Source organism: Mastomys coucha, chromosome X (assembly GCF_008632895.1).
Source record: "Mastomys coucha isolate ucsf_1 chromosome X, UCSF_Mcou_1, whole genome shotgun sequence".
NCBI classification, from domain to species: Eukaryota; Metazoa; Chordata; class Mammalia; order Rodentia; family Muridae; genus Mastomys; species Mastomys coucha.
In genome coordinates this window covers 41,813,447-41,826,387 of record NC_045030.1, presented here as the reverse complement: position 1 = coordinate 41,826,387, position 12,941 = coordinate 41,813,447, and the positions used below count along the sequence as shown (strand labels likewise).

The 12,941-nt window shown below is 42.5% G+C and overlaps 1 protein-coding gene and 1 pseudogene across 1 annotated transcript in view; one reads left to right on the top strand and one right to left on the bottom strand.

Moving 5' to 3' along the window:
* Positions 1-12,941, top strand: part of LOC116076570 — a 57,563-nt pseudogene that overhangs the window by 8,156 nt on the left and 36,466 nt on the right.
* The window catches only part of Slc25a43 (solute carrier family 25 member 43), a 37,409-nt gene that overhangs the window by 20,583 nt on the left and 3,885 nt on the right, over positions 1-12,941 (bottom strand). The window contains exons 2-4 of the mRNA XM_031372399.1: positions 8,907-9,022; positions 7,311-7,552; positions 2,019-2,191 (exon numbers count right to left, since the gene is read on the bottom strand). Coding sequence (XP_031228259.1) covers positions 2,019-2,191; positions 7,311-7,552; positions 8,907-9,022 — 531 coding nt within the window. The remainder of the gene's footprint in view (positions 1-2,018; positions 2,192-7,310; positions 7,553-8,906; positions 9,023-12,941) is intronic.

Here is a 12,941-nt window from a genome sequence, read left to right as displayed (position 1 = left end):
AAAAGAAACAAGAATTAGGGAGAGCACTCTCATGAGCAACAAAGAGGAAGTGAACTGGTCAGGGTAGCTCATGCGGAAAATCCCATACCCTGGAGACTGAGGTAGGAAGCTCTCAAGTTTGAAGCCTTTCCTGGATTACATGGGAGGATCAAGGCCAGTCCTGCTATTTAAGGAGATCTTGGCACACACCAAAATATGCAAGGGCAGGGATGTAGCTCGGTGGTAGTAGAATACTAGTCTAGTACTAATACTAATTCTAATACTAGTAGAATGGCTCACACATGTCCTTGGGCTCAATCCTCAATACCTAAAAATTAGGATGCTTTAGACTCATTCAGGTCTTGTGGCCTGTCAGTCAATTTCTAGGAATATAATATGAAAAACACAAGAGATCTCATTACAGTGTTGCTATATTTAAGAATTAGAAATAGCCCCATTATTTAGAAACTGAGAAATTTTTAACTATTTCTAACATGTTCATAGGTCGAAATAGCAATTAATAGCTAAGCAGTTAATGGCCTGGCGCTGTATCTGCTATGTGATAAATTAAAAAAACCAAGCTACCAACTTTTATTTGTAGTCCAAACACAATTTCTAAAATATAATGCCAGTGTGTGTGTGTGTGTGTGTGTGTGTAAGAGAGAGAGAGAGAGACAGAGAGAGAGAGACAGAGAGAGAGAGAGAGAGAACATACATCGAAAAAACCCTAGTAACTATTAGAATCTATAGGTGTTGGGCTATTTTCCTTTTTGTTCCTACTTTGCTGTATTTCCTAAAATTTCTACAACCACACGTACATTACTTTTTTATTGTGACCAAACATACATAATGTGAAATCCACCATTTAAACCATGTTTTAATATGTGCATTATTTTTTAAATCAGAAGTTATGTTCATTATGTTTTGCACTATATATAGTCATACCAACGCGGCAATGGCTCATCTGGACAATGACAGGAGAGAAGAAACTCAGACAGATGAGATGTTTTGTGGACCGGAGTGGCAGAGTAGAGTATCATCATGTCTGAAGACAGCACTGGGAAGTCAAGTCCCTTCACGTTTTTTTGGCACTGGCCAGACTGGCCAAAGTAGACTGTAGCAGGGAAACAGGAAGTGGGGAGTAGCATTGAGAAACTAGAGAAACAAGTCAGGGTCATGTGGAGAAACCAACAAGTGGGACTACTCATTTCAAGTGGCATGCAAATGACCTCAAATTCATTTCTGCAGCGCTTCAGGAACATATAAGTCATATCAGAGTGGCCAAGGTGGCAGCCAAGCCAAATGAGTGAGCAGGATAAGGGAAGATGCCAAAACGGTCAGTCTTGCTTGGATTCTGATTACCCACATGTAGCTGTAACGCCCTCATGTTATATCATCGACTGATCAGATTGGTTTGGTTGATAAGAATGTAGGCTAAGCTAGTTCTTCGATTCGCAGCCTCTACTTTTCGATTTTGCCTTTGTGCTCTGTAGTGAACATGTAATTCCCTAGTAATTGTTAGGACAGTGCATGGCCAGTTGCACCCTTTTGAAATGCAATTTCTTTCTCAGGCCCCTAGCTGAATGGTTGGTTCTTGGTTTATTTTAGTCCTGCCAGTCAAGAAAGGCATAGTGACAAGAAAGAGTGCTATGTCTTCCCTGTGGTGGCTTCAAGAAGGCAAGTTAACAGGCTGCATCCTACAGTGTCCTCCTCTTCTGGTGTTGTAGGCAGGAGAACCATAAGTGATGTATCCAGGGACCAGGAAAGAAAAGGGAGACTTATCTGAAAGCTCTCTAGAAGACGGATACATAAAAAGGAAGTACAGGCATTGGCTCAAGCTAGTAGCCTGGAAATTAGCAGAAGTGGTTTGCATAAGCCATCTTGAGCTCTGTAGAAAAATGTCTTCAGTGGTGGGGCTATAAGGCAGGATGAGGAGGTGGGTGTGTGGAATCAAAATGCTGTTTGTGGTTACTCAACTGCAAACGCTTTAAGGTACTGTGCCTCCCACCACACCCCCACCCTGCCCGAATGCTCCGCACCTGCATCTTTCTCTTCACTGTGTCAAAGGGAAAGGAGAGACTCTGGCTCACTGCGGCAGCCACACAGACATTGGCAAAGGTCTGCAGGGGAGAAAAGCGGTCCCGGGGTCCATTCCAGATTCTTTCCAGGTTCATGTAAACTAGAAGGGAGCCAGCAGAGAAGGGAACGGCACCTGCGGATCAAGTACAGAGAGAGGTTGCTGTCTTGGGGAACTGCTGTCTGGCCCCCCAAAACAATAGCCTCTGGGGGATACACAAGGGGAATAGGAGGGATCTGGGGCTCCCTTAGTGCTCTTCCAGTTATCTAACAAAAGGGCATGCTCTGGGGCTGGAGTGACAGCATTATAAGGTCAACATGTAAGAGCTGGTCACTCGGGGTGGCGCAGTTTACTGTAAGTGAGTGGTACATAAAAGAACTGTAAACGAATCTTGAGAGGTAGGTGTGGTGACACACACCAATAGTCCCATCCTCTGGGTGGCAGAGGCAGGAGGATCAGTAATAGTTCAAGTTCATCCTTCACTACATGGCAAAGTTTTTGGCCAGCCTGGGCTACTTGAGTACACGAGACACTGTGTCAGGCAGAAGAAAATAACCCCTAACTAGGTGCTGAACTTGGGTTTGTGATACAGATGTTGACAGGTTTGGGGGTATACTAGTATTTATAACTTACATTAAAATCACCAAAGAAAAGGATGGATTTGTGAATAGCTCTGAAAGGTGCATAGACATGTGATAAAGTAAAAATATAAACTGATGTATTATTCAGTGAGTGTGTGGTTATTTATAATTTATAATTCTAAGAACTTTTCTGTGTGTTTGAAATACAAAAAAAAAAAGGAGAAAAATGAAAAGAAACATGGAGGGAGAAAAGTCATTTCCATGGTACTGAAGAGATGGCTCTTAAGTTAAGAGCACCTACTTTTGTTGTAGAGGATTAGGTGGCTCACAACCATCGCTAACTCCAGCTGTAGGGAATCTGACACTATCTTCTAGCCCCCAGGGGCCCAGTCACTCATATATATATGTGTGTGTGTGTGTGTGTGTGTGTGTGTGTGTTGGTTTTTTTGAGACAGGGTTTCTCTGTATGGCCCTGGCTGTCCTGGAACTCACTCTGTAGACCAGGCTGGCCTCGAACTCAGAAATCCGCCTGCCTCTGCCTCCCAAGTGCTGGGATCAAAGGCGTGCGCCACCACTGCCCGGCTACACACACTCTTATAAAGAAAATAAAAATAAAAAAAGTCATTTCCATAGAGCACTTGATTGGAGGCTAGAAAAGGATTGTTCTCTAGTGAAGAAGGATCCACTTTATGATAACTGTGCCCACAGAGGTTACCTGACCTGGCTTAGATGTCATATGGCCCAGTTAGCATCATACACTGTGTAAGAAAGAGCAGATAAGGCATCATCTGATACTCTCACACATTTCCAGACATTTTCAGAGCCATCTTCAGTTTACAGATAGACTAAATTTGTCTCTCAAACAATGAGATCTGGGCTAGAGAAATGGCTCTGTGCTTCAGAACACTGGCCGCTCTTGCAGACAATTCAGGTTCAATTCCCAGCATGCATATTGTGGCTCAGGACTATTTGTAACTCCAGTTTCAGAGGCTCTGACGCCTTTTTCCAGCCTCCATGGGCACTGTACACATATTATACACAGATATGAATGCAGGCAAAATACCCCTGTACATAAAATTTAAGAATACACAAAGAGACCAAATAGGCTGGGCAGTGGTGGCACACACCTTTAATCCCAGCACTTGGGAGGCAGAGACAGGTGGATTTCTGAGATCGAGGCCAGCCTGGTCTACAGAGTGAGCTCCAGGACAGCCAGGGCTATACAGAGAAACAGCCTGGTCTACAGAGTGAGCTCCAGGACAGCCAGGACTAAACAGAGAAACCCTGTCTAGAAAAACTAAAAAAAAAAAAAAAAATCCTCACCAACTTCCTATTTTCATTCAAAAACATTTAGGGAAGCCAGGCATGGTAGCATATGTCTATAAGGCCAGCACTAGAGAGGCTGTGGCAGGAGAAGCAGTTCAAGGCCAGCCTTGTCTACATAGTAAGCTCAAAGCCAGCCTGTACTACATTACATTAGACTGTGTCTCTAAATAGGACTTTAGGGATATTTTACTATGTGTTGGGCACTATGCCAGGTGCTAGGACTACAGTTCAGAGCAGACTAATTTCTGGAGATTTTAACATTGAATACTACATATAGCATCCCTACCCCTCTCACCTTTTAAACTTTTCACACAGGCCTCAGTAAATTGCCTAGGTTGGTTTGAACTCTAGCCCAGATGGACTTTGAACTTTCACTTCTGCCTCCACCTCCTGAAGTTAAGGGGGGATTACTGACCCTGCTTGTGTATAGTTGTTTGAGACAAGAAAACTATGTAGCCAAGATTAGCCTGGCTCTTATGATGTTTCTGCCTTAACCTCTAGAGTACTGGATTACACTATATGCATGTATCTATCATCACACGTGGCTTAGAACACAGAACTTTTGAAGTGGGTCTTGAGCTAAGAGTTGGATTCCATCAGACACTAAGAGAGTGGAAAAGCAGTCCAGGCAAATACAATGAGCATGTATCTCTAAGAAGCACACATATTTTTGTATGGCTTGAACATGAGAGCAGAGAGAGGCATGGTACAGGATAGGATGGGGTGGGGCAGACTGGCAGGGGCCAGCTCTAAATGATCTTTAATGCCAAAGGAATTCTGGCTTTCTCCCTTTGCTTTTAAGGATTGTAGTGAAATGAAGGCAGACCATTTAGGAAGATCATTCCAGTCTGGCAGCAGTATACAGGGCACGCTCTGAGTTTGAGGGGCCAGCCAGGTCTACAGAGCAAGTTTCAGAACAGTCAAGACTATAATAGTGGGACTCTGTGCCCCCCACACAAAAGAAAACCAAAAAATACCAAACAGACCTTCTCCCCAAATAACAAGAAGTAAAATAAAAAATAAAACAAAAGAAGAGTAAGTCAGACAGCCTCGGCAAGGTGGCACATACCTGTAATTCTAGCACTCAGGAAACTGAGGCAGGACAATCAAGAATTAAAAGGTAGCCTGGACTACATAGCAAGTTACAGGCCAGCTAGGTTACTTAAAGAGACCTTGTCTCAGAAAATGAAACAAACAATAAAATGTTAGGTATGAAGATAAGTTGTGGAGTTTTATTGCCAAACATGATGCCTATAATTAAAAACAATGTATTGTACATAATGGGGGAACTTACCACAAAGAAACGATAAATTTTTGAGGTGATGGATATGCTAAGTGCTCGGACTTGATCATTATGGAATATGTGCATATATCAAACTATCAAATGATAGCCCATAAATATGTATAAGCATATATCAATTAAAAATAAGAGGGCTGGGCTGGCGAGATGGCTCAGTGGTTAAGAGCACTGACTGTTCTTCCAAAGATCCTGAGTTCAAATCCCAGTAACCACATGGTTGCTCACAACCACCCGTAATGAGATCTGACACCCTCTTCTGGTGTGTCTGAAGACAGTTACAGTGTAGTTATGTATAATAATAAATAAATCTTTGGGCCAGAGTGAGCAGGGACTGAGCAAGCGGAGCTGACCAGAGCAAGTGGGGTTGACTGGAGTGAGCAGAGGTCCTAAAGTCAATTCCCAACAACCAGATGAAGGCTCACAACCATCTGTACAGCTACAGTGTACTCACATATATAAAAATAAATAAATAAGTCTTTTAAAAAGAAAGATGACTTTAAAAAAAAATAAGAGGGCTGGAGATATGGCTCAGCAGTTATGAGCGTGCTGTGTTCTTGTAGAGGACACACATTTGGTTCTCAGCAGCCATGAGAATGCCCATCCATTGCCCTCTTCTGGATTTGGTGGGCACCCACATTCCTGAGCACATACCTCTACATACAGATATAGATATATACATATGATTTAAAAGCATTAAAAATAAATTTTAGTTCTATTTCTTCAAGAGTGTGACTCTGGTAGTTGAGCATGAGCTGCAGGATAGCCCTAGGTGTGTATGCAGCACGGAGTGGAGTGGGTTGGCTTAGTAACAAAGAGGGCAGGAAGTTGAGAGGGGGTAGGGAGGTGAGGGGGTGGATCTTGAAGGAGTTAGGGGAGGATTGGGGATGAGTATGATCAAAATACATTATATAAAATTCTCAAAGAATTAATAAAAATATTATATTAAAACCTAAAAAGTAAAGATAAAATTTTGAATGAGAAACTATAGTCATAGCTTCTGGAAAAGTACTTAATATCCAGTGAGCACCCCTAAAATATTAGCATTCTTATTAAAGATATTAGGAGTTAAAGTACACTCATGCTTGTTGAAGCTACAAGATGGGCTCACCTAGACAGGGGATCCAGGGCAAGAAAGCCAATGTAGAAGGCTGGGTATGGTGATATGCACTTGTAATGTTAGTACGAAGGAGGCAGAGGGAGGAGGATCATGGCAGGCTTGAGTCCAGCTTGGTCTGCACAGCAAATTCTAGGCCAGCTAGTGCTACAGAGTGTGAGACCTTTTCTCTAACAAACAAACATAAACAGCAACAAAAAAGAAAGCCAACGTAGAGGGTAAAAATAAAGCTAAGGGAGGAGCCCGAGGAGCAAACGTAAGCAAGCTGGCAGTGTCAGATGACCTAAAAAGGACCAAGTATATTGGACAAGAAAGATCTGCTGGCGGGCGGTGGTGGCACACACCTTTAATCCCAGCACTAGGGAGGCAGAGGCAGAGGCAGGTGGATTTCTGAGTTCAAGGCCAACCTGGTCTACAGAGTGAGTTCCAGGACAGCCAGGGCTATACAGAGAAACCCTGTCTCTGTTAAAAAACCAAAAAAAAAAAAAAAAAAAAAAAAAAAAAAGATCTGCTGGAAAGATGTGAAGATACCCAGGGGACAGTAGTACCCTAGAAGCCAGCTCTCCGGAGGACAGACTGATTAATCTTATTTAGTACAGCATAGCTGGACTAAATCAATCCTCCTGGATTTGGCAAACAGGCTTTGTGTATTTGTAGCTCTGTTAAAGGTTACAAGTACTGCCTTGAGATCCTGCCGTGCTAAATCATGGATACATACACTGAGGACTCCTATCAGCTGAGCCAGTTTTGAGGGTGGCTTGGAATCCAGGATGTTCTGAGTCACTTGTACTGCTTGGCCTGCAATCTTTAGGCCTCTAAAATTGTGGTCTGGTGATATGTGCCTGCAGTTTTAGTACATAGAAGACAGAGGTTTGAACTACCTTCACACGTGTCAAAGAACAGCCTTTTCTTGGGTGTCAAGTTCCACCTTACCTAAAACAGTGAGGGATACCCCTCGATAAAGAGCCAGGAACCCTTCTTGTTGATAAATAGTAGAAAAAGCATGGATTAGCCCCCTGTAAGATGGTTCCAGCATGTTCTGCACAATCAGTCGGGTTTTGATGAGGTCTGTAGGGTATGTGACAATCGTGGAAACCATGCCTGCGAGACTTCCAGCCACAATGGAGCTCCACTGGGAAATACGACCCAGGTCATCCATGAATAGCACAACGAACCTGGTGGTGGGGAAACAGAGAAAGCTCAGATACAAGGTCTGGACTGTGCTAGCATGCTCTATAGAGCTTCTCATATTTCCGAGCATTTGGAAGTACTTTACAATGTGTCTTAGTTAGGGTTTTTATCGCTGTGAAGAGACACCATGACTATAGCAACTCATAAAGGAAAACATTTCATTGGGGCTGGCTTACAGGGTGAGAGGTTTAGTTTATCATCATGACAGAGCAAGACAGCATCCAGGCACACCCATGAGCTGTTGACGGTTGTACACCTTAATATGCAGACAGAGGGCTGGTGAGGTGGCTCAGCGGGTAAGAGCACCGACTGCTCTTCTGAAGCTCTGAGTTCAAATCCCAGCAACCACATGGTGGCTCACAACCACCCATAATGAGATCTGACGCCCTCTTCTGGTGCGTCTGAAGACAGTTACAGTGTACTTCTGTATAATAATAAATAAATCTTTGGGCTGGAGCGAGCAGGGACTGATCAAATGAGGTCTATCAGAGCGAGTGGGATTGATGGGAGTGAGCAGAGGTCCTAAAAGTCAATTCCCAACAACCAGATGAAGGCTCACAACTATCTGTACAGCTACAGTGTGTACTCATATACATAAAATAAGTAAATCTTTTTTTTTCCAAGACAGGGTTTCTCTGTGTAGCCCTGGCTGTTCTGGAACTCTGTAGACCAGGCTGGCCTGGAACTCAGAGATCCACCTGCCTCTGCTTCCCAAGTGCTGGGACTAAAGGCGTGCGCCACCACCGCCCGGCAATAAGTAAATCTTTTTAAAAAATATGCAGACAGAAGTGATTGTGAGTCACATTGGGCATAGTTTGAATAAATGAGACTTCAAAACTGACCCCCAGAGTGACTGTACTTCCTTCAACAAGACTACACCTATTTCTTCTTTTTTAGAGAATTATTTATGGACATGAGTACACTGTAGCTGTGTCTTCAGACACACCAGAAGAGAGCATCAGACCCCATTACAGATGTTTGTGAGCCACCATGTGGTTGTAGGAATTGAACTCAGGACCTCTGGAAGAGGTCAGTTAAGAGTCAGTGCTCTTAACCACTGAGCCATCTCTCCAGCCCTGACTAAACCCATTTCAACGAGTCACATGTCCTAATAATGCCACTCCCCATGGGCCAAGCATTCAAACATTTGAGTCTGTGGGGGTCCTTCTTATGTAAACCACCATAAAACATGAAAAATATCATAGAATTATACTGGAATTACTGGGTAGTAAATTTCAATTCCACCATCATATAATGCCAGCTAACTATAAGGAAGTCTAAGCCACTGATCTGTATCTTCTCCAAATTCTTCCCACTTCACCTCCAGCATTTTTCTACCTTTTATCTGAATAATCTAACTTGCCCGGGGCTGTAAATGAACAAAAGCTCCTGGCAGTTGCTGTGCAGGAATGCAATCTGTCCATCCGCTTGACACTAATAAGGAACAGACTTTCCTGAAATGAATGAAAATAGAAATTTCACTCTCCTCCAGCACTGGGAATGGAAGCCGGAGTATTGTACACATTAGGTATATATGCACTTCTGTTACTGAGCTACATCCCAAGTCCAGCATCCCAGAAATTGAGTTTTGAGTCTAATGGGGACCAAGCCAGTATCAACTTTAATTGTAGCTACTGGACTTTGGCTAGCTGTAGAAGACCCTACGTCCAGTTAGCTGATTAGGCTATAATGATTAACTAGCTAACCTATAATCAGTTGGCTGGTTGGATGACCAAACTGCCACCCTTTAAGTTGTTTTCTTTTTGTTTTCCTTGCTTTTTGTTTTCCTAGAAATGCTCTCTGATTGTCATGTGGTGGGTTGGAGTTCTTGGAAACTCCTTGGTTCTGGGAGATATCTGATTGGACTTTGGTTTGGTTTTGCTCAAATACACTCTGAATACTGTTAATTTAGTCTAAAGAATGTTTCCTTTATAATGATAATTATAATCGAAGTTGTTGTTTTACCAGTTACCAGAAAAGCAGCAAACAAAACCAGTGGCAAGGTATCTACTTGTCACCCAGCAGACTGGCATCATAGCCAATGATGGGGGTGTGTGTGTGGGGGAAGATGTAAAAACTGAGAACCCTCACACTTAACTTTGTGGTATCTAGTAAAGTTGGAGAAGCGCAGGTCTTACCTCTGTAATTCCATTTCCTGGCTCACAGCCTAGAGGAACTCTTACAGCTCTACACATGAAGACACACTATAGACATTTCTTATAAGAATGAAAAGCTCCTTGGGCTGGAGAGACGGCTCAGTAGTTAAGAGCACTGACTGCTCTTCCAAAGGTCCTGAGTTCAAATCCCAGCAACCACATGGTAGCTCACAACCATCCTTAACAAGATCAGACCCCCTCATCTGGAGTGTCTGAAGACAGCTACAGTGTCTTCACTACATATAATAAATAAATTACTACTACTATAAATTACACTGCATATAATAAATAAATTAACTCTTAAAAAAAGAAAGGAAAAGAAACAAACATCTAATTGTACATGCAATGCTTGATATTGCTTATGTATTCTGCCATATATAAACAGTAACATTTAAAAAAAAAAAAGAATGAAAAGCTCCAACAATTAAATGTCAAAATGTAGAGGAATGGATAAATGATGGCATTGCCATTCAGTGGATCCCACGTGGTTAAAATGAATGAGCTTAGACAAATCATAGAAACACAAGAAATAAGCCATGAAGGCATACTGATGAATGAATAAAACAAGCTGCAGAGTGATCTGTAATATATGGCAACCATAAACAAGAAAACCCATAAGTATTGTGTAACGTAAACAGGTACTTAGGAGGAGTATACAAGTAGACCCCTGGGAAAGGGGAGAGGGACTAGGACCAAGAACAAACATGAGGGGGCTGGAGAGGTGGCTCAGCTGTTAAGAGCACTGATTGCTCTTCCAAAAGTCCTGAGTTCAAATTCCAGCAACCACATGGTGGCTCACAACCACCTGTAATGAGATCTGACACCCTCTTCTGGAGTGTCTGAGGACAGCTACAGTGTACTTACATATAATAAATTTAAAAAAAAATCTTTAAAAAAAAAAAAAGAACAAACATGAAGAGGACTCTACCTTCATCCAGGCTTTAGTATATTTAAGAGATATATGTGGGAACTGGGCTTGTCAAGTAATGGCTGCTAGGGAGGCTGTGGCAGAAGAATCACTTGAGCCCAGTAATTTGAGCCCTGCTTGGTCAAGACTCAAATTCAAAAATGAAACAAGGGGGATGAGGATATAGTTCAGTGGTGGCATGCTAACTTAACATGCTCAAGGCCCTGGGTTTAATGCCCAGCATTGTCAAAAAACAAAAAGAAAACACAGCTAAACACACACACATACACACACACACACCTCAATATCAAAAAAGATATTTTGGGACTGGTGTTGTGGGCCTGTAATTCCAGCCCTTGGGAGATTGAGATGGGAGAATCTTGAGTTTGAGACCAGTCTGGGGTGCAGGAAAAGTTCAAGGCTAGTCTAGTTTATAAAGAGAGACAATCTAAAAATAGTATGTGAAGTATGGATAGTAGGCATATGAGTGTTTGACAAACTATGCTTTGTGTTTCTCAGTAGGCTTACAATTTAGTTAAAACTACTTTGCATGGAGTTTTACAAACACAAACTATAAACTGTCTGGTTATAAGCCTTCTGAGAAGCAGGGCATCCCTAATCATGAGTGCTTACCCCAGAAGAAATATTTATAGAGGTACTTCTACACAGCACACCTTGCCAAGCCACAAAAAAAGCAAGTTCATTCCTTAGTGAAGAGGCTGCGAAACCAGGAAAAATAGTGCTTTCTGCCAAGGAATGGTAGAGGGAGAAGGTACTGAGGCCTTGGAATAAAAATAAATAACAGAGTTGGACTAAAAGAATAGTTTTATCTTTTTCACAATGAAAGTGTTCCCAGTTCCTTGGCTCTCAAACTTCCAGTGGAAGGGTAGCTTTCCTGTTGTTCAGGTGACAGCTGGCCTGATGAATAATGTGTGGGCATTCAAGTGAAAGCAGCTGAGGGATTGCGGGCTACTGCTTCTGCTCCTCAGTCAAAAGGAGTTCATTCGGAACATCTCCTTCAAGGGGTTATTGGTGCATCTCAATTGGATTCCTGGCTATGCTCCCAGCATCGAAGGGAAATGATACAAAGACAATTAAAGCTGGTATTCATCAATGGGCTACTGGCCTCTGTGTTAATAATGTTGGCTTACTGCTTTTTCCCCTGGCCAGTCAAATTGGAGGGACAGGAGACATAGGAAGTAGAAATGATCGTCATATTGTCTGCAGCAAGCCAAAAAAAAAAAAAAAAAAAAAAAAAAAAAAAAAACTTCTACTTGGAGTTGGGAATGCAAAAGCACCATTCTTTCTCATGATCCCATTCTCATTCCCTAAACCACTCCACCATTTTAGGACATAGGCTAATTTATTGTCCATTTATTGACCTACCATAATGTGTGAGACACTGGGCTAGTTTTCAGCTCAGATCATATAGGAGAGAGCTCAGCAGTCCTGACAAGGAAATGACTGATAGAGGCATCTAGGGGGAAATAGGCCTGTGGCATACTAAAGTCCTTAAACTATCTTATGTTGGCTTATTGTATGAAGTAGCCTTATCAAATGTAGAAAATGAAACAGAACAACTGAAGGAAGTTCTTTCTTCCCAGACTTTTAACCACTAATCTTCTCTTAGAATACCAAAGTCAAGGGGCTGGAGAGATGGATAGCTCAGTGGTTAAGAGCACTGGCTGCTCTTCCAGAGGTCCAAGGTTTGGTTCCTATCACCCACATGGCAGTTCACAACCATCTGAAACTCCAGTTTCAGGGGACCTGGTGCACTATTCTAACCTCTATGGGTACTAGGAATGTACATAGTGCACATAAGTACATGCAGGCAAACACTCACATTAAAATAAACAGTCAAGATAGATAATCTCGTTAGGCTACCAACGACATCACTATGGTCCCTATATCTGAAAATTATTGTCTGTCTGGGGCAGCAGTGCTCCAATTTTGCTCTTCCTCATGAACATAGGAACACAGAAGTTTTTTTTTTTTTTCCCCAGGGAGGCTGAATGCGCTGGTGATTTGCAGGAACCCCTTCCTTTCAGCTAGCTCAGATTCTACACACACCCTGGGCATATGTGATCTGTACTTGTAATGCTAACACAAGCTAGCAGCCAGTGTACCCTAACACAAGCTCATGACTGCTTATGTAGTAAGACTATGGTGGTGGCTCCGAGCAGTTCATTACTGCAGGGACTCAAACCAATGTATATTCAGACAAACAAGCAGTTGTGCAGTCCACTTGGAGGAGGACCTTCTTTTTGATGCATTTGAAAGCCACCTATTGCCAGGCGGTGGTGGCACACG